Below are 25688 nucleotides of genomic sequence, written 5' to 3'. Positions count from 1 at the left end.
TTTTTTTTTTTTTTTTTTTTTGCTATGTATGTGTACGCATGCATATACGCGCATGATAGCACCACCCGCCTCAGACAGGCGGTCACGTGCCACACACCCTGACCACAGGATCCGTGAAGGATTTACGTGACTTTTTTTTTTTTTTTTTTCTGGATTCATTGTGATTTGTGTACGGAGTACTGTCTCTGACCCTCCCTCTCTGGTTAAAAAAACAAAACAAAACAAAAAAGACAAACAGAAAAAAAACCCCGGCCTTTATTTTGACACCTTTTTGCTTTGCATGGCCGGTGAGTAACCGTGGAGAGGCCAGGGTACCACAAGCTTATGGATTTTGATAAGAGAGGTGGGAGGGCAGACGCCGACGAGGGCAGGAGGATGTCCAAACCGGGCGGAGGACGGCCCGGGCACGGTAGCCGCGGCACGGGTGGAAATTCCGGTGTCCTCATGGTCGGACCCAACTTCCGCGTGGGAAAGAAGATCGGATGCGGGAACTTCGGAGAGCTGAGGCTCGGCAAGAACCTCTACACCAACGAATACGTGGCAATTAAACTGGTAAGTGGACGTCTCATATCCAGCTAGTGATCATCACAGACAGATGTGACTCTGATATAATGTGAAACACACACACTTGCTTTGTCCAGGTTCGTGGGAAAGACGGATTCCTGATTAAAACAACCATGATTTAAGTGTAAACACTAACAGAAGTGCTGCTAGTGTTACTCGTTTTCAATATGGCCGCTTACACCGTCAGCAAAAAGTAAAATATAATTTACCTGCATTAGAAGTGTTAGTATGGATCAGGGGTACGGAATTAAAATTTAAGAAGGTCCAGTCAATACAATTTTTTCAAGCCGACGTCAGAATTTCCCATATGTGTTAAGATTCAGCTCTCCCTCTCTTTGTCTTTCTCTTTGTTTATATACACACACACATGCGCACACGATTAACTTAATTTAAAATCATGAAATTAAAATTGAAATTAAAAATAAATACATGACTTGATTTAATTTTTATTTTTAAAAATGGGTCGTATAATCAAAGAAATAGCAGAGATTCATAAGATCACATGTTTTTATGTTTTTTTTTGCGGGGTATTTCTGTTACATAATAATAATAATAATAGTAATAACAGTACACACATTTTTAGTTTTGCATTTTTGTGATATCATTTTTATACTCCGGATGCAGTACAGTTTACATGTTTTAAAAGTAATGATAACTTTGGTTCTGCATGATGTAACACAAATCCCAAATGCACACAGGCAAGACTTTTGTATTTGAATTTGAATTTGAATTTGACTTTCCATACAAGCCGTTTTCTCTTTTTTGCGGTCCAGTGCTGTATTGCCGCAGAGATATGTGCCACTTTAGTTTTAAGGGTTAATCCTCCTGGCTCGTTTACCTCACTGTACAGAGCATATGTGACGGTCAGTACGCCCTTCTTACTCTCTTTACGGCAGTTGTCATACGCTGGATTTACTCAGTACACCGGTTTGGTGATACCACCCATGTATCTGTTTATTTTAAGAATTGTCTGCTACAAGTTATTCAGTTGTAGAGACTGAATGGAGAGATGTTTAAAAATGATACGCAAACATACGCCCCGCCCATGTGTTCTCTATGTGTGTGGAAACGCTGTTATACATCATCCGCAGTAAAAAGAATTCTGTATAATATTGGTCAATTTTACGTAACTACGTTAATCATGTGAACATTTGGACTTTGATGGTCTTGTATATTTTGTTGTTTTTGTACGGAATACAAACAACAACCTTTAACCAATCTTTAGTGAATCATTTTAGAATAAATCGAGAGATATGAGACCAACCGGTTTTAAATAAACATGTATAGATCTGTCTGTTCATGTTTAAATTAGTCAACTTTTTTTTTTGGAGCAAGCCATACTGTGTCACACTTACTTTTCTGTTTCTTCCACACACTTTCTGTCCAAACTATCGTGCCGATTGACTGAGTGATGATTGTAGCGACGCCCATCACGAGGGAAAAAAATGCACTAAATTTACCGGTATGTTAATTATTTGTATTATTAATTCTCGATTTTTAGAAAAGCATCAAGGTCCCGCAAGAACTGTGACTTGGTCTGGGTCCAGACCAGCGTTGACCATTTAGTGATACCTAATGGAGACTTTTGAATCAGTTGAATCTGTAATGCAGACTGTATAATTCGTTATTACTAAACTGTAACTAGCTTGTCCGTATTACGCTACTGTGCTTTAGCCTAGCTTTAGGTTCGAGCTTTAACTTGCGCAGTGGATTTCTAATAAACTGTAATTTAAGGTTAATAATTTAATCTGACAAAGTTATACTCTCACTTACGGGAATTCAATTTAAATCCGTTTTAACTGCGTTTACACCTGTGGATAAGATCCCGTTCTGATGCTTGAAAGCTCAGAGCCATTTTCATTTAAACTTCCCTAAGTAATGAATAAAAAAAAAAACTATTATGTGTTGTGTGTGTATTTATGTATCTGTTTGTTTTCTTTCTTAATTGTATATCTTTATTTTAGTGTGTAATCCACACTTGTTTTTGGGAACATGAATTTTTAAAACTTGTTTTTTAATTTGATGAAACGTCCGAGGTATCGTGTAGGTAGATCTTTCTGTAACTTTTCCTACTACGCGTGACCGGAGCGATATTTGGAAGTACTCGGCGTAAGTGTCAAACTGATCACTTTATTCTTGTTGTGTAAAATTTGGTGAGGTAGGAGGAACGGAGGTAGAGCTTTGCTTGTTCAGCAGCATCATAGTGGGCGGGTGCAAACTCTGCAATAAATTACCTGCACGCCTCTCAGGAGCTGAAGCAGGAATTGAGAATGAATTTATGTGTGTAGAGAGATTTTTTTTTTTTTTTTCTTCTTGGTAGATTTTTTGATTTTATATCAAGTCTGTTGTAGATTCTGGAATGAACATCTTTGTTAAATAAATATTAGAGATGGGGGGATATTTTTTTTTTCTGTGGAGGTTCATGTATATATGTTCATGTTTTTTTTTTTTTTTTTGTGATCCCGTGGTGATGATTCGAGTTGTTGATGCTACGAGGGAAAAGATTTTGCCTCGATCATTTTTTGTAATTGAATTACTCGAGGAATCGTTTCAGCCCTACTTACTACTGTTAGATTAAGGAGATAAAGGTCTTCAGTTAACGTTTACCTGAAACATCGGATCAACAACGGAGGTGGAATGTTGGTGGTTGAGTATTTCAGAAATCTCCTGAGGGTTTATTTATCGAAAAATGAGCATCGCTTCTTCTGTGTTGAATGTTGAGGAGGCCGGCGAGCCCAGTAAGAGATGTCGAATAACCACTCGTTACAAACACAGTGATCAGAAAAGCATCTCGGAGCGCTTAAGCTGAACCCCACCTGGTGTAGAGTTTTAAAGTCTTACCCGACCTGATTGGCTGACGACTAGAAAAGTAAAACATAAACGCACAATTATGATGATTAATACCGCTTCACAATTTCCCTGTGATCGCACTGACGGAACGCCAGAGCCATAACCCAGTCCATTACATCAGCGCAAACGATGACACTTTAAGGAAGTAAGCGCCAGAAATTCACTTTATCTACAGGAAACTTTGCTCTTCTGCACCAACTATTACGCCTGATACGAGATATTGAATTTGGTAACGTCACCCATCTAATGAGCTACCTTCATTGCTCTTATGCTGTCTGTCTGTGTGAGAGTGTGTGTTGGGGTTAAGAGTTCCGGTTCTGCTATTAAAGTCCATATAGTTTTAATATAGTCCGCTTTAATATTTTATCACCTGCAACGTTTATGGACTCGTATAAAGCTTTTGGTGCATTGTGGGTAACTTGGCATCAGAGCAGGATTTTCAGCGGTACTGTATCGTGTTCTCTGACACACACTCGCGCATGCTACACATTTAGACATTGTCTAACAGGTGACGATACGAATGCGTCAGACTTGAATATCACTGTGTAGTGAGATAGTATTTGAAAAGTAAATATAAATGTCGCTCGGTTTGTTCGATTTGAGGATTGATTTATTCTTGATTCATCTCTGTTGCTCGAGACCTCTGGGTTTATATCACGCATCATTTAGCAAAGCTCAAAAGAAGCTGAAGCAGGAAGGACGGTCAGAAGCAGAGTCATCTCACTCATCTCCCACACACACGCACACACACACACACACACACGCACACACACTTCGTTGAAATAAGGAAGAAAAGAGGCGCAGTCAGGGTCAGAGTGAGAAACACGACTGAAAGGTCGCCTCTGTTTTTCAGTTCTCATAAAGTTTTAGCGAGAGACGCTGAGCGCAGTGTACGACAGGAAACTGTGTGTATATATGTTAGGGTTAGGTCATTTGTTGTTGTTGTTATTATTATAAAGTACTCAAATATAATGGCAATATCTACATAATTTGTGTCAACAGCCTTTTTGCTCATATTTCATGATATCTTCTTGCAGCATAAAAATATGAATTATTAAAAGTGATCGCTTAAATGTTAGCATCTTTACAATTGTATGTTTTATTTCTTATTTAGATTTGAATAATTTTGAACCCTGTGGACGCACCACTATGTACCGCTACATTCACTCAAGCAGGGGATCCCAGTTGTGTAATGTTTCCCAAAGGCCTTATTATTGTAATCTGAGTGTGTTGTTTTTTTTTTGTTGTTTGTTTTTGTTATTTGTGAGACACGGATCCTACACTTGCTCTCCGTTAGCCTCTTCCAGGTTTGTGACTCAGATTGTCAGTCCTCACTAAATCCCTCTCCCTTCATTAGTCGTTCAGTCCTTGTGTTTCTTCTCTCTCTCTCTCTCTCTCTATCGATTTCCTTTTCTGCTTCACAGAAGGCCAGATGGACCTGGATTAGACGTTGTACCTCAGCTGATCAGACATCAGAGACGAGGTGCTGACATTAGGGACAGCTTCTGGCAAGAAACAAAAAGTGACCATGTTGTGAAGTGAAAATGGCAGAAATCTTTCACTTTTTTATTTATTTTTCTTTCCCCCGATCTGCTGCAGTATAAACCGATGCTTCTTATAAGAAGCCCCACCCCCTTTATAAACACTCTTGAGTCACACAGTAAAAGGCGAAAGTTTTGAGTTATTCAACTTAAAAAGCTTTAACTTTTACCATCAGTGAAAAGGCTACGTTTATGTTCCTCAGATCAAGCATGTCTACAGATCTGACACTTTGACATAAAATCAGCCGAGAAAGCTTTAGAAAGCCGATCTGCCATCAGGATCGAGATTGATTAAGTTCAGAAGTTGAATCTTGATCCAGCAGTGATTATAAAAGCCTTGCACTACGGGGTGGGGCGCTTTTCGTATTGCCCGTGCTATTTATAGTAAGCAGTATCTTTTGTGTGACGTACAGGTTTCCTGAGTCACGCTGAGTCGCTACAGCGTTTGAGTAACAACCCAAAGCCGTCTGTCAACAAGTGACAAGGAAAAGACAAATACAAGTCCAATTCCGGGTTTGTATTAAAGCTGTAGTTTCATATGAATACTACAGTATGGTTTCTGGATTGATCAGGATTTTTAATTTTTTTTTTTACGCAAAGAGTCAAGTTGAGCTCGTGTTTTCTAGGTAACATGAGTTTTTACATGAGTGCCGTGGAATAGTTTCTGAGAACATTTGACGGTGAAATCTGATTAGTATTGATCAGCGGGAACACAATCGGGTACCGAGTCTGTTCTAAAAAGGTGGCACAGATCGAATCAGACGTGGAAGACCATTCGTACTCGAGAAAGGAAGTAGATCAGCTGTTTAGATGCGACATCATCAGTGTCCATCCGGTCTCCTACGAAACCCGAGTGTGTGTAGCACGTTTCAATTGCATCCTCTTGACCTGGACAGCCATAGTTGATACAGTAGAATTAATATCATTAATAGTATTAGACGTAGCGCAAAGGTTAACTTCCTCGTTCTCTTCTTCTCTTAATTAAATGCCGACTCACAAGTTTCGTAGGTGCACACAGCCATGAGATGATAAAAGTTTTGATGATGTGTGTTTTTATAGCTTCTGTTAGACGTTGAATATCATTGCACTCATTCTTTTACAGAGAAAAAGAATTTAGTTGCTGGCAAGTTGGTGTGTATAAGAGGAATAAAACACTCCAGAGTGCGCACTGATCAATCATTATGTTCTTTTGTTGTTCTATTGTTGTTGTTTATTACTGGACTTCCTGAAGGCCCTTTCTGTTTCTCACTTAAAGCTGTGTTGGGTAAGATTTAGGTCAGCAGAGCTGTGGGATTTTATAATTTTATGAAATTAAATTTATTTGTTTTTGATCAGTATTGAATTCAGTATCGATTCACACCTTTTGAGCTCTTCAAGTAAACTTTCAAACAATAAATTCTCTAACTTTGACGATTCCCTTAATATACTACAGTCTCTGCAGAAAGTGCAAACCTTTTCCGCTTCCATTTTATGCAAGAGTTTGCTGCTTTTGGGTTTAAATAAATAGCTGCTTTGTAGGCGGTGACATTCATACACTTAACCACACAAATGACATAGCACTTCAGTGCACGATAGTTTCGACATCTTGAGACATTAGTGCTATTGAAGCGAACTGAATAAAAAATCGTAATGCCTTAAAATCAATTGAATCAAATCAGCAGTCTACCCTTAGGTAGACAAATCGACTTAAGATTTATTTGTTTATTTATTTTTTTAACATATTATTTGCAAGGTTACAAATCACACACACAAGAATCTGATATACTAAAGTGTGAAGTTGTAGCGTATGATGGGCCTCCGAATCACGACCCTCACGAACGTGTGCTCTAAAGGTTTAGAGTCTTGATGTCAGATCAGGCGGATTTACACCCTGTCGAGTAACATTTTATTGTCTTGGGCTGGTAATGAAAATCTGCCAAATTTTAGTTTTTCAGTTGGCAAATATGTACATAAACGTAACTTCCAAGTTTTATCTGGCATCCCTGACTGGACCTAATCTTGGACATTATGCAGAAGCCGTGTGTGACGTTAACATAGAAACGTTCTGTTGGACACTTGAACAAATGCAAACCCACAATTACATCTCTTTGATGAATAGTACAGTACATGTACTGTACAGTACATCTCACATGTTGTCATTTCCTACTGCGTTTGCAGTTACCTTTGAAGTGAACGTTTTCGCTCCTTAACATGGCTGAACACTTTGTAAAGTGCACTTCGCAGCGTACTGTACTTCAGGCTGATCGGAATGAACCTGTAGAATTAAGGACTGTCCTCAGGTCAGTTTCGAATGCCAGGTTAGAGGTCAATTAACATGACATTAGTCCTCATAATGTTTATTTTTTTAAAGTAACATTCATTGTTTTGTTTGTTTATTTATTTCATTTTTAAAGATGAGCAGTTTTTTTTAATCAATTAATTTATTTATTTTATTATTTTTTGTGAATATCACTTTCAGTCAAGCCCCTCTTTGCTCTTGTAAGGCGGATTAAAGCTGATCTTAGCATTGGAGCACAAAGTGCACGACTGTGTGATTCTTAATAAAACATGCTGATGGTCATCATGCAAAACTGTGGCTCAGGTTCTGTTTGGTTCTGCTGCTCTGGTCAGCAAACATGACGCATCACCTGGCTGTGAGAGAACATCAGCAAGAAAAAAAAACATTCTCTCAGACACACACAGTCAGTACTGTGCATGTATGCTACTCTTCTTCTTCTTCAGATTTCGTAATACTTTGGACGTTCAAGCATCCAAACTTGTCACTGAGAGCGTGACCGTGTGTTTGTTTTGAAAGAAACCGAATGTGACTGACAGCAGCACACCCTTTACTTTATCTCCACATAAAAGCCAAACGATGCACTGGCACTTTATTTCCTTTAGTCAGTGTCCAGCTTTCAAAGCTTTAAATTTCATGCTTATATCGACAACATCGCCATCCCGTGTGTCATCTTGTAGGTCTGGCCAGGATCGTGATCGAGTAAAGAAGGTCTAAGTCGTGTTATAGGAGAGACACAAAGCTGCAAAGCTGTCGCACTGAAAGAAGGGTGGATCTAGGAAAGGTCATGGGTCACTCAGACAGAGGAGGGTAAACGTTATCCTTGTGGGGTGGAGCTTATTTTGGTGTCTCAGAGTTTAAGCCTGGCCTTGGGTTAAATTACTGTGTTGTGATAATAATACTGGTTTAGGTTGGGTCAGGATGCGAGTGTAAAAGTCTCACGCACACCTGTGAGATTCATATATTTGTATTAAAACATGTAAAATATTTTCTTTTACTACTTTTTAAGAAAATATATTACAGGTTACGCACTATACACGCACTTACATGCTGAAAATATTGTATATAATTGTAAATATTGGTATCTGGTGCACTGCTGCTTTTTTTTTTTGTACAATACACAATAAGCGACTTCAGTGATTGAACCGGACCTATATCCGCGGTCTGTTTGTATCTGCGAATAATTCGTACCTCGAATGTTCGTAAGTTATAGGGACACCACCTAGTGTCACACTGAGAAAAGCTATATTAATGATTTTAAATATTAATATTAATAAGCAATTTCTGTGTTTATTTCGTGCTTCAATCAATTCTTTATATAGATTGAAGCACGGGATATATAGATTTATTTCAATCTATTTCAGCAAAACATTTATTTAAATAGGAGAAAGAAAAGCTGTTAGAAATGGCAAAAAAACATTTTTTTAAGGTTCTACTTCCTATCCAGGTTCTTGAATTTTCTCAAATAGATACTCAAAATATATTTGAAAAGCCTTTTGTGACGTTATTACGAGTTATCGTGGTGGTGGTGATGATGTCATCATATTGCCCTACTGGAAACCACGAAAAAAGTAATGGCTAACATATTGCGTAAACTCTCTCGAGCTGCTTGAATGAATAACTTCAGATTAAAGGGAAGGTTTAAGATGATTTATTATCTTTCCCACCCCTTCCCTCCCTTCACACCGATTTCCTCAGAGCTGCTATTTTTATTTTTTTCAGCTTTTAATGGTGACGTGATAAACACTGCTGATGGTAAAGACCTTCTCAAAATCTTTATCTATATGGTTGATTAATGTAGCGAAGCCATTACGTCGAGCATAAGCTCTTCAGGAAGCGGAACCTCATGGCCGAGTGTTGCGTGTGTTTAGGGTGAATTTAAACAGAACATAACAGACCAGCTGGTGGACGAACATATTGACAGACTGATAAAGGGACAGAGTGACAGACGAACAGACTAAAACAGCTGGATATAAAGACAGACAGACTGACGTCACCACTTTTTTTTTTTTTTTTTTTTTTGACTCCCAGCAGAGAGACGTGTCGGTGCCAAGCAGACGTTCCCGTGTAACCCAAGACCTAAGTGCAGCTGTTAGAAGCATCGCTCAATTCGTTTCATGACGCACTCCATTAGCCGCTGGAGCACTTTCCAACTTTTTAAAAAATAATTGGAGAAAGGGAGGCCACCAACACCACCACGACCACTGCTGTTCAGCCATTAGAGCTTTGCCATAGCGGTGTGTGAGTCACTTCCTGTCTGCCAGCATGTTTATCACATTATTGCGGTTGTACTAATTTAATTAGAGCGCGGGAAATAGCTTCATTCGCTCGCCGCACGGACGTCACCGCCTGACGGCCAGTCTGTTAAACCGTACCGATTATCGCTTATCAGCGATCCATTCAAATGTCTCTTTTACTCATTCAGGTCTCTCGGCGTCTGACATCATCTGCTTAGGGCTGGTGTGTGTGTGCTGTTCCTTTAAACACTGCTCTCTGATATGCGTCTGTCTAGCGTGTGTGAAAATAAATGGATGGAAACACTCTGTCTGTCTGAGCAACTTCCTGCAAGATGTGTTTACGAAAAGTAAAAAAAAAACTAAAGGGCTTCCATCAGCAGGTCTACTGTGCTTCGGGATGAAGAGGGCTTCGTTTTTTTTTTTCGTTTTTGCCTCAGCTTTAAAAAATTAAAAGAAACTGTTTTATGATCAAAGAGGCTGTCTGTAGAGGTTTAAAATAACTTGTGTTGTACAAGCTATATGTAATGAAGGAGCGACGGATGGATGTAAAAAGCCAGATAAACCACTAGAAGCTCATGACTAATTCTGATGTGAATCTTTGTCTATTCATAGCGAAAATTTTAAGCAAGTTCATCGATACAATCGCAGGAAGGTAACTAGCACCAAGAACTTGTGGTGTGACGGCGTCTTACCATCAGGAAGTGAAGTATTTTGCAACACCACGTCTGACATGTTTTATTCTGCTTTTACCCCAAGTTTCCAACTACTGCTATTGTATTTTTACTACCATACAAGTCCCCAAGTTACAATCATCCAGGTAACGAATTTCCGCAGATACAAATGGACCGCGGTTCTATAAACATTCGTAGATGTGAACAAATCGCGGAAGTATCTCACATGTATTGTACCAAAAAATTTAACACTGCAGTGCAGCAGATCACAATATTAACAATTATATACAATATTTTCAGTGTGTAAGTAAATGTAGCCTATAAAATGTCTAAAGTTATGGGTATATTGTGTGTGCGGGAGAAATGGTTTGGCCTCACCGGTTTCAATGCATCAGTCCGGGAGCACAATGATAGAAAATTTCTGTCCTGTAAAGCTGTCCTAATAGTGAGTAATCAGAATTTTAGAGAATCCTAAACAAAAAAGAATTCACAGTCTGAAACTGCTGTGAAACAAAATGGTGTCCGGTCAAGTGCGCATTAAACACCATGTAGCGTTGTTCCCGACGTCTTCCTGTGTCACTTTAAACCAGGTCAGCTGACCCCACTGCGTCACCAGAATTCCCTTTGTGATTTAAAGGTGCAGTGTTGAGAGAGTATAATGTGTATATAGCATTAGTTACATTGTATATTCGTGTCAAAGATGTATAAGTCGGACTTATGAACGAATCCAACTTGCGAACGAGTTTCGTTTTGGGAGCATGTTTGTAAGTCGGGAGTCGGTGACTGTGTGTATGTTTGTATGTGTAATATTGATCATGAAAGCATGTGATGTTAGCAGGGAATTTCTGAAGAAACATTAAGTTAAGACTTCACCCCTGCTGACACTGCAGCTTTTTTTCCAAAATGAACTGGGACATCATCCATATGACATATAAAGACATAAAAACGCACCAAAAACGAATGCATTAATATTTAAGCTTCTTAGAGGGGAGACGTGGTGTAAATGAGAAACAAAGACCTACTGACCAATCAGACCTGAGAATTTAACATCCAGTTTGTGATTAAACTGTCAGGATCTAGTGAGTGTCAGTGTTTTGAATTTCTCCCGCATCCTTTTTTTTCTTTTTTTTTCTGATCAGATTTTGTTCTCGTTGTCTTTCAGGAACCGATAAAGTCCAGGGCACCGCAGCTTCACTTGGAGTACAGATTCTATAAACAGTTGGGAAGCTCAGGTAAGGCTTTTCACCAGGCTTTTATTCACAGCTGGACAGATGCTCTTTATGCGCAGATTCTTTCGGATGTGGCTTCTGGTGTGTTTTGTTGTTTCCTTTCTCGGCCCGTGTGCTGTGAGAATCACGGGGGTGGCGGGTGCTGATGTCTTTGATGTGGTGATGCTACATCGCTGATAAGACTGACACTGCACGGAAGAAACCGGGGGGTTAGGGTTATCTCTCCATCTGACTTTCTATCTCTCTAAGTCCAGGCTTTCCCCCGAATTACCCTGTAGAAACCCCCTTTTTCTCAGCAGAGGCAACAAACCTGGCAGCTGATCACCTCTTTTACCCCAGATCTGAAATAGAGGAGCTTGTCTGGTCCAAGATCAGCACCCTGACCTGCGAGGTTGGAGACCTTTTAGAGAAAGTAAAACACCCCTGCTCCTAACACGGTTACACTGAAGAAGCGCTTCACAGTCAGCAGGAGACACAACTGCAGTACAGTGAAGTCATTCACCAGCCTGAGAGGGACCGCCAGCTGTGAGAGCATGTATTTATTTATTTTTTTTCCAGCAGGCCAAATGTCTCTCCCGCAGTATTTATAGCTACGGCTCTTCCCATTATCGAATATCCACAACGCTGGATCCGCCCCAGCCTCCGTCTGCATCTGCTCGGATCCTTCAGCAGCGCCGAAAGGAGCACGTCAGGGTCACGTCCGTTGCTGGCGTCCTATTAAAAGTGCCACTGTAGTAGTTTCTGCAAAACAAATGTAAGCAAAGAGAGCAGCACCTGTGTCTGCCGATTTCCACCAAGATAAGAAGCGGAAGAATATTTTGAGTGAAAAATGTGCAAAAACCACAAGCTGAGCGAGAAGTTACAAATGACAGAACTTGTGTGTATATACAGTGCATCTAAAAAAACAAAAAAATGTTTTTATTGTAGAAATTTATTTTTTTTTTTTCTCTATAGTGTAATTCAAAACATAAAACTCTCAAATACAAAGCATGAAACTCTCAGCTTGGGTTTGGACGAAGGCCGCTGTGCTCCATGCCGCCGGACATCATAAGAAACGGCTGGACACTGTCTCCTGTCCTGCACATCGTCCAGTTTCTCCCTCACTCAACCCTCTTCTTTCCTGTTTTTTTTTTCTTTTTCCAAATAAAATTACCCTCTTCCGTAAGACCTCGTCTGTGGTGCCGCCCAAACCTGTTACATACTAGAGATGTTTTTTTTTTTTTCTTTTCTTTTTAAAGCAACAGTTTACTAAACAAAAATTCCCAGAAATCTGATCTTCAAACACCCCTGTCCACTCATTTCAGCTGGCAGTCCTTGAGCTTTTGAGTCTCGTCTCCCTACCGCCCCGTTGTCTTTTCCTCACACGGCTCTGTCCTGGGTGTGACTCAACTCAACACTGAACGCAGAACATTTCTCACGTCGGTTGTGGAAATCTGGAGACTTTTATTTTTTTGGAAACAAGGCTCTTGACTGACAACTTGGTGTGTGCAAGTGTGTTTAGTGACTTGCTTCTCTGAAAACTTGCAGCGACGTGCGTGGATGTGTCCTAATGCTGTCTTTTAATGTGATCACGTTTCAGTGTTTGTTTGTTTTTTCCGCTCACTGTAGTTAGGGATAATGGAGGCTCTGTGTGTGTGTTTGTTTTCATTCCATGTTCAATGTTTAATTCACAGCCTTGCTTAGACCTGCACTTTGACCGGCCCATTGTGTCTCTCTCTCTCTCTCTCTCTCTCTCTCTTCCTCTTGACTTATTTGCGATACAAGAAGTCCAATTGTTTTACTGCCTTTTCTGAAAAGTTTTGGTGAAAGAAACGGAGGCAAGAAAAAGAAACGTTTAAAAAGTGCGCACAAGTTTTTTTTTTTTCCCTCCTTTCTTTGTGTTTTATTTAATAGTTTCCCTGCGAACTGCCGGGCGAGAGTGTGGGTTGAGGCTCTAAGTCTCCCAAACGGAAATGACTACCTACATAATGACTGTTCATTACAGGACCTTGAATTGTCTAGCTCGTTTTTTTTTTTATTTTTTCGTTTTTTTTTCTCTCCTTTTTCTCTTTCTGTAAAAAATGCTTGTGTCCTGCACCACGCTCCCTGGAGGAGGAAGTGTCCCGCAGCGTGAGGTCTTCAGCGTTCTTCCTGCTCCTTTACCGAGTTCATGTTGTACTCAAACTCCAGGTTTAGGTTTTGATGAGTCACTGCTGTGGGCAGGTCCATCATCACTGGGTTCAATTGCTGGCGTGTGTGTGTGTGAGCGAGAGTGTGTGAGCTCATCCTCTTTATGTCTGATCAGGTAAATCCTTCCATAATCTCCTGTGGAGTTCTGTGATGCGATTTACTCTCACAAGCACACACACACACACACACACACACACACACACACACACACACCGGGGGGAATAATTTGAGAAACAGCCAAGAGTGCCAGGGGAAACTTTTACTTTTTTAAAAAGTTGTATTTGTTAATATCATCAGAGTAATGATGTAATGATGCGTAACCGTTTAATGAGGATTAATACAAAGTAACAAAATATTAGTACAAAACCTTTTTATATCCACGCAAGCACATTTTTTTATATCCTAAATCAGAACATTTTAACATGTTAACATTTTAAATCATGGTGTGTCCTTAGATATAATGAAGTCAGGCTTTATAGCAGCTGCTAAGGTCAGATTAATCAAAGTGGAATAAAACGTGCTTCTTTATAATCCTACGGGGTTTTTTTTTCTTCTTTTTTTCCCCTTTTTTTTCCCCTAGGGGATGCAATGTTAGATTTTAGGAAATGTTTTCAATTAAGCCACAGTACATGAGGCTTCAGAGCAAACACCTGCACACCAGATGCTTTCTGCTTTGACTGACAACTTGATTAACGCGAACACATTTTGAGTGAGAGAGAGAGATTGTCAAAAATGGAGCAAATAAAAAGAGTGCGCTTGTAATTGACAGGAGCCCTTAAAGCTTGGAGCATTTTAGCCATTATTTGTTTCGCTGTTCTTTTTTTCTTTTTCGCTCGCCTGCCGTCACACGTCTATAAACATGAGTAACATCTGATTGTTAATCCATAGGGTTTAAAATGATGTTGCAGCTTTGTCTCTTCTGCGAAGGCTTTCCACAAGGTTTAGGAGTGTGTTCATGGAAATCTTTGACCGTTTGTCCAGAAGCGCATTTGTGTGGTCAGTCACTGATGTTAGACAAGATGTCCTGGCGCAATCTCCGCTCTAATTCATCCCAAAGGTGTTCTATCCCAAAGTCCTTCTCGTTCAACACCAGGGCACAAATGCACTTCTGGAAAAATTGTCAAAAATGCTTGTGAACACACAACTAAACCTTTTTAGTTAATTTTTTACAGATTACTCAAGCACGACTGAGCAAAACATTTGAAACGGAGTCACATAGGCAAACACACATTGTTGTTTTCAGTTGTTTCTATGATTTAAAAAAAATAATAATAATCATCATAATACGCTTATTTTGAGTTCGGTAAAAATGAACACGTTATTTAAATAATGATGACTTTTGTTCTACCTGACATGAGCGAAAACCCAAATGCACAGTTTGAAATCTGAGGCCCCTTTTTAAATTTTTTAATTGCCATTGATCTATGCTCTGTTTCCAGCACATATTTGTGCCGCTTGAGTTTTTAAAGGTTTTAACACACGTTGATCTGTCTGTACTTTAGAGTTCCCAGGTGATCTAAGCTGCTGTTTTTGTTTCCTGCAGAAGGGATCCCTCAGGTATTTTACTTCGGGCCATGCGGGAAGTACAACGCAATGGTTCTGGAGCTCCTCGGCCCCAGCCTGGAGGATCTGTTCGACCTCTGCGACCGCACTTTCTCCCTGAAGACCGTCCTCATGATGGCCATACAGCTGGTAAGTCTGTAGATCGCTGAGGTACAGAGACGTACAGAAAATTTAGTTCAGTTCAGATTCAGGCTGGATATTTTAATATCTTAATCCTTAAACTACAACACACTAATGTTTGATAAGGTTTTTAATATGTAAATATTTTGACCACTTGTCTAACCATTACTATGGACTGTTACTATGGCAACTGTTGTAATTTTCACAAGATCATAACTGCTTGGATGCTTTCCATCAAGTAAATTTTTTTGGTACCAAATGCCTTTTTCTTGTTGTCCTCAGATCACACGCATGGAATACGTCCACACCCGGAGCTTGATATATCGAGACGTGAAGCCGGAGAACTTCCTGGTCGGGCGGCCGGGCAGTAAGAGGCAGCACACCATCCACATCATCGACTTTGGGCTCGCCAAAGAGTACATCGACCCAGAGACCAAAAAACACATCCCGTACCGGGAACACAAGAGCCTCACAGGGACGGCCCGCTACATGAGCATCAACACACACCTGGGCAAAGGTGAGACACTTTTTAGATTTTGTCGAGGTTTCAAAATGGCAGGTTGGCACAGAAATCTGTAAGCGTACGAGGGGTCCGGACTGGAATCGGCAAAGTGTGCGAGGAGAATCGAACGGCCGAGAGCAAACGTGGTACACAGCAGTGTGAAAGAGCCGGTAATGCTGAATGAGCAAGAGGTCATAAAAATGAACCGAAAGTAAAAAAAAAAAAAAAAACACATTGGTTTGTGTTTGAGCTGATTTTTGTTTTTATGTCTTGTTCTGATCCACAGAGCAAAGCAGACGAGACGACCTGGAAGCGCTGGGACACATGTTCATGTACTTCTTGAGAGGCAGCCTGCCCTGGCAGGGGTTAAAGGTATACACACACACACACACACACACACACACACACACACACACACACACACACACACACTCTGACCACAATGATTACATCATTTACTAAATATCTCATGCTTTAAGTGCAGTGACTCTGCCTCAGTAAAAATAACTGAAGGTGTAATGTTTAATGAGTTTATCAGCGATGGCAGCGTGAGGAAACGAAACGTGCGCACCTTAATCGGGTTTATATCTCGCGATGGACGACAAGAAGACAACATACCAACGTCCCTCCTTAAAGTCAGATCAAAATGAACATAAGCCTTTACAGTGTTTGTTGATGTACAGTTTTATAAGTGTCTTTCATATTTATTTATTAGATGTGCCCGTGACGTCGTTCACATGGAATTTAATTGCACACTCGTAAGTGTGTAATTAAAAAATGTACAGTGACATCTGTTGAATTGTGAGATAACCTAACGATTTTTTATAAAGGTTTTTCTAAAAAAGATTTTTTATAATAAAATGGTGTTTTCCATTTAAAGAGTTCCATTCTAGGAGCTTGTCTGTAAGTGGGATTCGTTCGTAAGTCCAACAAAGTAACTCTTGTATAGCTTTGACACAAATATACAAAGTGTAAAGCAAGAAAAAACCAAACCGGTCTGGTTTTTTGGTTCCACGTTATTTTCTCACGAGACTGTGCCACCAAATCGTGAGGCGAATCCCGGTGATGCAGAAGGGTCACCTGACCTTGTTTAAAATGACACGGGAAGACGGGGGAAAATAACGCTACATGGTGTTTACCACGAGCTTGAACGGACGCCATTTTGTCTCAGAGCTGTTTCGGACTGTGATCTTATTGAGGATTTTTCGAAATTAGGATTATTCACCATCAGGACAGATATTTACCATCATCGTTCCTAACTCGAATGTTTTGTAAGTCGGGGACTTGCTGTACTGTTATCTATCCCTGTATCGAATGGATCTTTTCGTTGAGCCTCCACATCAGACTCCTATCAAACCCTTTGGCAGGTGTAAATCCCATCCGAGGCCACAGGGGATTTCTTAAGTGTATTTGTTGTCTTTCGTGCAGGCCGACACGCTGAAGGAGCGCTATCAGAAAATTGGAGACACCAAGCGAACCACACCGATCGAGGTCCTCTGTGAGAGTTTCCCAGGTTTGATCAGACAACACTGTTATGTATTTCTTTAAAAAAAAAAAATAAACCGCACTATAAATAAACATTTAAACAATGTTGTGTTCTGTGCAGAAGAGTTAGCAACGTACCTGCGCTACGTCCGGAGGCTTGACTTTTTCGAGAAGCCCGACTACGACTACCTGAGGAAGCTCTTCACCGACCTCTTCGACCGGAACGGCTATGTCTTTGATTACGAATACGACTGGGTCGGGAAGCCTTTGGTGAGTTTTAGTTTTTCTTTTTCCATCTGTCCGTCTTGTCTGCCTGTCTCTCTCTCTCTCTCTCTCTCTCACTCTCACTTTCTTTACCACTTCCTGTATGCAGTCAGTCTTCTGGCCTTTGAGTGACACCACGGTGCAGAACATTTCTCACTTTCTGTTGCTTTTTCCACACCATGAAGATGTATTTGTAGATCAGATGTGTGATCTCTCTCTCTTTTTCTCTCTCTCTCTCTCAGCCCACACCCATCGGCCCTATTCCCAACGATACGCCGCAGCCGAGCCGGGACAAAGCACAGCAGCAGACCAAAGCCCAGGTGTGTGACTGATTCATACAGACGTACATCTCTTCTCTTCTCAATCTTAAGCTATCTCCATACACCTCTATCTGTTTCACGCCATCTCTCTCTCTCTCTCTCTCTCTCTGTATCTCTGTCTTTGTCCTTCACCCTTAATTTTTTTCTGTCTCGCATTTGTACTTTCTCTTTTTGTCTCTTTCTGTCTCTCACTTTGGTTCTTTTTTTTCATTTTGTTCTCTGTTTGTCTTTCAGTTTGCTCCATTTTTTTCATTTTCTGCATCTATTTGTCTCTCTTTCTCTCTCTTAGTCTCCCATTTTCTCTCCTTCTCTCTTCCATTTCATGCTTTCCTGTTCTGTCACACTGTCTCACATTTCTCAGACTGTCTATCTGTTTCTTTGTCGTTCTCTCACACCATCACTGTCTATAACTATATTTGCTTTCTCTTTCTCTCTCTTGCTCGGTCTCTTATTCTTTCTCTTTCTATCACACACACACACACACACACACACACACACACACACATGGTGCGAGCATTAGAGCAAACTCCTTTTCAGGGAACCAGCAAACACTTACGAAGTGAACTTTTTTTTTTTTTATACATAAAGATGTGGCATTTTTCTGGCCTGCAGTTTAACAATATCAAGTGCGCAGGATTTTAGATAAGGCTTGAAGAATGAAAGGGCTTGTAGCTGCTACATCTGCTCAGGACAAAATGTCCTTTCCTAAGTCTTTTCTGTTTTTCTGGTACCTTTAGACCAGCAACATTTTCGTCAGTAGTGTGTAATGGTTTCAGAATCGATTATAGATAGATTATACTTGGTTTCTGTGCAATGATGTCATCGCCCATGATTGGTTTAATGTTATTGATTACTTGATTGTTTGATTTTGTTTTTTCTGTGTAACTGAGAATGTTTCTAAAAAAAAAAAAAAAAAAAATTAAGTTTTTAAATCACACTTACATTAGACCCGGACACATGTGGTAATTCTTTAGAAAGCAGAAACTTTCTTATACTCTGTTCTCTTCGTCTCCTAAATGCCTTTTGACTTTAAATCCACGTCATCTTAATCAGTCTCCGTGTTTCAGATTCTCACTCACATTCTCCACCACCTGTGCTAGAGCGGCTGTGCTATTTCTGCATGACGTTACGCATCCCTTTTTTTTTTTTCCTTTTTTTTTTTTTCACTTCCTGATCTAAACTTTTTTTTTTTTTCTATTTTAAGCCGCTTCACGTTTTCAGTCTGGCTTATGCATCCTAGATGTCTTCTGAGTCTTACATGTCTCTGTTGTCCTTTTGTTTTAAATTAAATTATTTTGCCTTTTCACTCACTGCCTCCTCCACCCCCCATCACACCCTCACCCCGCCTGTGTAACACTCCACCGCGTGTCCCTGTCGGCTCGTTCGCGCAGTTGCCTGAGCCGAAACGGAGCGAGTCCCAGCCCACTCCCGTCACTAAGGAGACGCTGGGGTCGCATCTCACAGCTGAGGGGCTGGGGGGCTCAGTCCAGGTACCGCTTTTGCATGGCTGTGCATGAGGCCTTGGTGTGTGTGTTTGTGTGTACGTGTGTGCATATGCGTATTGCATTTCTTTCTTTCTTTCTTTCTTTCTTTCTTTCTTTTTATTTATGTGTCTTTCTACCATCTGCAGCTCTGAGCTCTTCTAACATCCGTACTTCTTGATGCAACACGTGATGTGGTGTTGTATTCACTTTTGGTATTTATAATTCCAGTGCTTTATTTATAATTTATTTGTTAGGATATTGAATTCATATATCTGTAAATGTACCAGAACGGCTATTTTTCAACTGGACAATATAATGTCACCCTAAAACAATGAACAATAACGATGCGTAACAATAACACCCCATTATAATCATCAAATCATAAAACAACTGAATGTATACATACACAAATAAAATATGTTAAACAAGCATTTTCAAAAAAACGATATCGCAGAGACAGAAAGTAAGGTAAGGTCAGGATACAGGGAAGATCTCGTTGGTTGTGTTAATATAACTGTTTATTGTGATTTTAAAAACAGATCAATCTTTAAGGGTGGATTCAACCTGGTTTATGACGTAACCCAGAATTTTTACCTCAGCGAGTTTTTATCTAGATGAATGCCAAGCATATTTAGTGATGATTTGCAAAACCCAATAAAAGACAAAGCTCACAGAACACCAAAACATCAACAACCCCATGAACGAGCTCCTCTTGATCTGTTCAGGAGATGCAGATGTTTAGCAGAGCAGCTGCCTCGTATCATACTCGTATAATCTACATATTTTTAGATTTGTTTTGGATTTGAAACGTTTATTCACCATATAGTCGACCCCCGAGTCATCGCAGTTCAGTGTTTGCCACTTCTGTAATTCGTACACGGATTTTTCTTCACGATCTTGACTAATAATTGTTCTCGGAAACCCCTGCAATTTCGCGAAAACCTCTTGTATCATTTTTATGGCTTTTGTCATGGCAATATTAGATTTTTCATGTGTTTTAATGCTAAACTATTAAGAACAATATAATTTCCAGAATTTGTAACTTAAATGTTAATGTTAATTCAACATCATAAATTTGAATTGAAATGTAAGGTGTTGGCAGGTTAATGGTTTAAATGATAAAAATAGGCTTTTATAGGCATTTTTTAAACACATTCAAAATTAGCATTTTTTTTCACAATTCACGGTTGCTTTAGGAACGTGACCATTGACAATTTTAGGGGTCGACTGTATATCAGGTGTGTGGTTCATATTGAACAGACTTTTTATACATTAATCACAAACTAAGGAATACTAAGAAAAATTCTCTACAGAGCTGGGTGGGTTTTCATGAATTTTACCTGAGTAGTTTCTCATGTAAACACTCCTTTGGATGGTTGGCAGATATACTGTAAATCAACTGGAATCCACCTTTACAAATAATGCCCTATAAGATGGTGCAGTAATGTAGACGATATGATATTACTACTTGGTATAGAAATATAATGCGCAGGATACGCCTACTTCTTAAGGTTTTAGTTAGGAACCTACAGCAAAATGGTGAATATACGCAAAAATTATATATGTAAAATGTATTAGATATTTATATTTACTAAAGAAGTGTGGAATACTAGTATTATGTATGTACGGATAACAATAATGTATAAATACAGTTCCTGGGAGGCCGGCATTTTAGACATGAATCAGTCAGGCAGTCCAATCACAGTTCTGACGTACTGAGGAAACTTTCTACCACGATGTTATTCAAACACAATTGAAACGCTGGGAGAAGTGCGTTAGTGTAGCAGGGGATTATATAAAGAAATACAGGGAGATTTTACTCTTATAAAGGTCCTGGTTTGACTTAAACACCTCGTATATGTTATATATAAAGTAAATTAAACTATAATGACTGTGGTAATGAAAACTAGTTCTGTTAGTGAAAGAGGTCCAAGATTTGTTCTTGAATTTAAAAATGTAGTGAATTTAAATTATGCAAATGAAAACTGAAATGGCGTAAGTGTAGGGTTTACGATTAAATTTAGGTCTTTAGTCCTCCCTGTCCCTGTTCATCTCACGGTCACTTACCCAAGATTGTTTTTAGTTTAAGTGAAGATATTCATATTTATTTCTGTAGAAGAGATAATGGTACTTGGTGAGGCTGTTGTGCCACCTTGTGGCAGTTTTTGTTATTACAGCTCACAGATCTTACTCAATGCTTAGTAAGTTTTTTTTTTTTGTACAAATGCGACATAGATATTGATGGTGTGGATGTTTTTTTTTTTTTTTTTTTTTAATGAATACTTTACACAATGTTTTTATGTATAAATGTGTGTGGTCAGCCTGTCTGACTTTGTGTGTGTGTGTGCTTTCATGCAGATAATGAGCTCGACCAACGGAGAGCTGAACACGGACGACCCGACCGCAGGACACTCCAACGCTCCGATCACAGCCGCCACCGAGGTGGAGGTCGCAGATGACACAAAGTAAGAGTGACATCATCATCTTCACGTTAAACACGTTTCAGACAGTTCTAGTTCTTACTGTTTACTACCTTTATCATTTTAGATGTTTTGCATCTTTGGATTGTTTTATTTATTTTTTTTAACATGGTTTATGTTTAAGAACAAAATATCGACAGCTTGTTTAAACAAGGATAAAGCAAGTGAAAGCATTTTCCCTCTGTAAGTGTTTGTCATACATGAATTTTGTGGGAAAAGCAGAAGTGTATGTCTTAGGATGGCTGCCAAGTTGTTTATTTGGGAAGAACAGTATATCTAACCAAATTCAGAAGAGAATATTGGAAGCAGGCACAAAGCGAAAATATACACAAGTCCTTATAACTTTATAACAAGAGGATTGTAGCTGAGGTCGTAGGAACGTCTGAGCCAAAATGCTGAGGGGAATTTTATTTATTTTTCCCGTTTTCAAGAAAAACTTACTTACTAAATCCAAACTTGGATATTTGGAGCACTGAACCAACACGTACAAATGCTGAGAGTGGGATGTAATCACAGTTGTGTTGGTCAATAACGAGGTCACGATTATTTAAAGATGATTACTCAGCGATTTTTGAAAACATCATGTGTTTATTAAACTTTTTTTTACCTTTCTTGTATTTCTTTAACTTCCAAACATAACCCGATTGTAAAACAAGTGGAAAAAAAGAAGGAAATGTCACACCCTGTCTGAGTGAGTTTGGACTTTTAGTGAGGGGGCAAAAGTGCACAGCTATAAAGAAAATAGATATGTTGGAATATATCTAGCCTCGAGTTTGTAACATGGCACAGTAAATGTTTTTATTGTATAGAGAAACTCTACTCCACAATATTCCACTTTGAAATAATCAGCTAACTTCCTGGTTCCTGGGTTGAATCCCAAAAAGTGTTAAATGGAAAGCTAGTGCGCCCTCTCTTGTCCCACACACTAAGTAGTGCAGTTGATCAAGGGGTTAAAGAGACAGAAATTTAAGCAAACGAAATTAAAATAAATAAAATAAAATTATTTGTGTTGAAAAATAAAAGATTAATTAAAATCTCAACGACATATTCAAAAGGGAAATAGATTTTATAACTGATTTCACAAAGTTTCACAAATGTTTAATATGCGAACCGACTGACACGACACGCGGCTCCCGCCAAACACACAACAATTCTCTCAGCGATTCTCTGCTTGCATTCCTCTAGGCTTGTAGGACGAGGGGGGATAAAGACCAGTCCTTTCACATCCTAAAACCCCACAGAAAAAAAATCACACGGTGTCAAGTCAGGTGATCGCATTGGCCATTTCAACAGCACATGGTCATTGAAAGGAAAAGTAAAAAAAAAAAAAAAAGTTTTTACACATCTCGTTAAAATTTGAGATAATTTGAGCGAGAATTGTCGGTGGTGTTAGACTACGGAATGATATCAACTTTTTTGGGACGCCCTGTACTTACACAACATTCAGCAGTGTTTTAATTGCGCCTCCTACTGTTTGTTTTTTTTCCCTCGCTCCAGGTGCTGCTGTTTCTTCAAACGACGAAAGCGGAAAACCCTCCAGAGACACAAGTGAACAGCGCTCACAGGAAGAGAACTTGAACCGCTTGGATTACTGTCGAGTTTTAAACGGAAGCGAACACGCTGCTCAGTCCCTTCTTCTCTCTGTCGGTCTTTTTATCTTCTCTCCTCTCTCTCTTCTCTGCTTACTTTTTCTCTTTCTCCTTCTCTACCCCGTGTTTATCACTCGAAACCCTGCACCGGCCGATGCAGAACTTCTGTGGGAAACATTGCTGACTTCAAGACATACTATTTTTTTTCTCCTTTCTTCTTTGAAATAACAAAAACAGAACATGTAAAGGAAAAAAAAGTACTCCCACTTAAGTGGTGGTGGCAAACTGTATAAAAAAAAAAAAACAACTAATGCAGATAAATGAGCACCGTGATGTGAAATTACAAAACATGATGCTGTCGTCGTGATTTAGATTCCATGCAGAACATTTTGTCATTCAGTTCATCTGAGGAATTGACTCGACTTCGATGGATGGATCGGATTCTTTGAGAGTTTTTTTTTTTTGTTGTTTTCTTAGCTGTAGATCGATCTTTGTTTCAAATCGGAGGAAAAAAAGATTTGTTTCATCTCAAGCATACAGAATTTTCTGTCGTTCATTTGTTATCGTTTTTGTTTTGTTTTCTTTTTTTTCTTTTTTGGGGTCGCATTTGGAGATGAATTACTGGGTTGAAAGGAAACCTTCACTTTTTATGTTGTAATGACCTGGGAATTTTTTTATGGCTTTATTTTTGTGCGTGTGTGATATGTGAGTATGTGTGTTTTTTTTCTTTTTCCTCTTGTTAACTTGGACTGTGTAGCACAGTGACTGGTCTCAGGTACTGTGGATCATGGGGAGATAAATCAGTTGTAAGCTCTCTGCTTATTGTTGCACTTTTGAGAGGCAAAAAAAAGAGAGAGAAGACGGAAAAGACAAACAAGAAGAGACTGCCCTAGGATGAATCCCGCCCGGCGAGGGCCGAAATTCACGGGCGAGATGAAACGCCCTCCTCTTTTATGTTTCACGTTTAGATTTATTTACCAGGAAATCATAGTTTGTGCCTTTCCAAGTAAAATGGTTAAAAGTTAACACAAATGTGTCCTGAAGTGTCATAAAATTTTATTCCAATTAAGGATTTTTTTTATATTTTTTTTACCTTCACTTTTAAGCAAACAGGTTTGAAAATGAAACATCACTGTGCTAAAATCTGTGGACGAATTCAAACCCACACACCGAAGGTTCCTCTCCACGGATCTCTCCTACTTCCTTCCAAGCTTTATTTTAGTTTGTATTTTGTAATAAAAAGGTCTTAAATTCCAGGATTAGGTGAAACTCAGGTTCTAACAGGGTTCTTTTACTTAATTTTCTTTTCTGACAAGTAAGTAATAGGCGCTAATTACAGCTAGAAGAAACTACAGTTAAACCTTGGATTGTGAGCATAATTTGTTTCGGAAGCGTGCTGGTATATCAAAACCTGCGTACATCAAAGTGAATTTCCCCCATAAGAAATGATAACTCGGGCACACAATTTAGCAATCGGTGCACTCGATTTAAGAGTCCTCGTGCTTGGTTTAGTGTTCAGTGCGCACATTTTTTTGTTTTTGTTTTTTCTTACTACATGACTCCTCACACTCGTATTACCCACAGTCCCACAATGCGCACAAGAGAGAAGAACTCTTGACTCAGTGATCATGTGACGCCTGGCAGACAAAGCGCATGCATACAACTTGTATGCCAAGACCTCGCTCGTTTATCAAGTTAAAATTTATTTTAAGATTTTGCTCATCTTGCAAAACATTGGCAGTTACTCACAATCCGAGATTCCACTGAACTACTAAAATCATATAGGAATCATTTCTTTCAATTCTTTTTTTTCTTTTCTTTTTAGTTTCATACATAATTTGTAGAAATGACGTGATGCTTGGTCACACACACACACACCCTGCTTGTCTTACAAATATTTGTTTTACTTTGAGTTCATTCAGTCATTCAATTTTATTATAATGAAACCACTTTTATCATCTACAGTATGATCACCAGACTGTGTGAAACAGCCCAAAAACAAAAAAAATTTGACCGCTTTGGAATTCATCATCGTGAAATTCTACTGAATTGATGCTAAAGCTGGATGTTTGTGTGCCACTAAAAGTTTTTTTTTTATTTTTATCCTACTTGACCATAATGCGTCTTTTATACTCTGGATCCTTTGGATTTCTCAATACACTGTGTTCACTGTGTTGAGGAACTAATTTATCAACGTTATATAAAACTTCCTGATAAAAAGACGCAATATGATGTAACAGTGGATGGCTTTTGAAGCCTGATTCCCACCAAAACATTTTATACTTCGTGAATGGGTCTTAATTTAGTTTAGTCTTATTTTAAAGAGCCAGTGTGTCCGAGGGGTG

At 39.2% G+C, this 25688-nt stretch overlaps 1 protein-coding gene across 2 annotated transcripts; it reads left to right on the top strand.

Annotated features, from left to right (window-relative positions):
• csnk1g2b (casein kinase 1, gamma 2b) lies at positions 1-24375 on the top strand. Of its 2 annotated transcripts, XM_053504095.1 has the most exons (11): positions 1-552; positions 11301-11370; positions 15080-15228; positions 15502-15736; positions 16008-16093; positions 17150-17234; positions 17328-17476; positions 17713-17790; positions 19182-19280; positions 21633-21739; positions 23252-24375. In XM_053504095.1, the coding sequence occupies exons 1-11, from the start codon at positions 325-327 to the stop codon at positions 23304-23306; spliced, it is 1341 nt and encodes a 446-aa protein (XP_053360070.1). In that variant the 5' UTR covers positions 1-324; the 3' UTR covers positions 23307-24375. The 2 variants fall into 2 exon arrangements, with proteins under 2 accessions (XP_053360070.1, XP_053360069.1); XM_053504094.1 differs by lacking the exon at positions 19182-19280 and having other exon boundaries at positions 5-552.
• The last annotated feature ends 1313 nt before the right edge of the window (positions 24376-25688 follow it).

The sequence above is a fragment of the Clarias gariepinus genome, chromosome 9, assembly GCF_024256425.1.
Source record: "Clarias gariepinus isolate MV-2021 ecotype Netherlands chromosome 9, CGAR_prim_01v2, whole genome shotgun sequence".
NCBI classification, from domain to species: domain Eukaryota; kingdom Metazoa; phylum Chordata; class Actinopteri; order Siluriformes; family Clariidae; genus Clarias; species Clarias gariepinus.
The sequence above is the reverse complement of the archived record's forward strand: the minus strand, read 5'-3'. Positions and strand labels throughout refer to the sequence as shown.

Excerpts from the sequence above, each read along its gene's own strand:
- csnk1g2b (XM_053504095.1), top strand. The coding sequence starts at position 325 with ATGGATTTTGATAAGAGAGGTGGGAGGGCAGACGCCGACGAGGGCAGG. Across the intron at positions 17,477-17,712 it reads ACTGGGTCGGGAAGCCTTTG|CCCACACCCATCGGCCCTAT; the intron begins GTGAGTTTTAGT and ends TCTCTCTCTCAG. Across the intron at positions 21,740-23,251 it reads GAGGTCGCAGATGACACAAA|GTGCTGCTGTTTCTTCAAAC; the intron begins GTAAGAGTGACA and ends CCCTCGCTCCAG.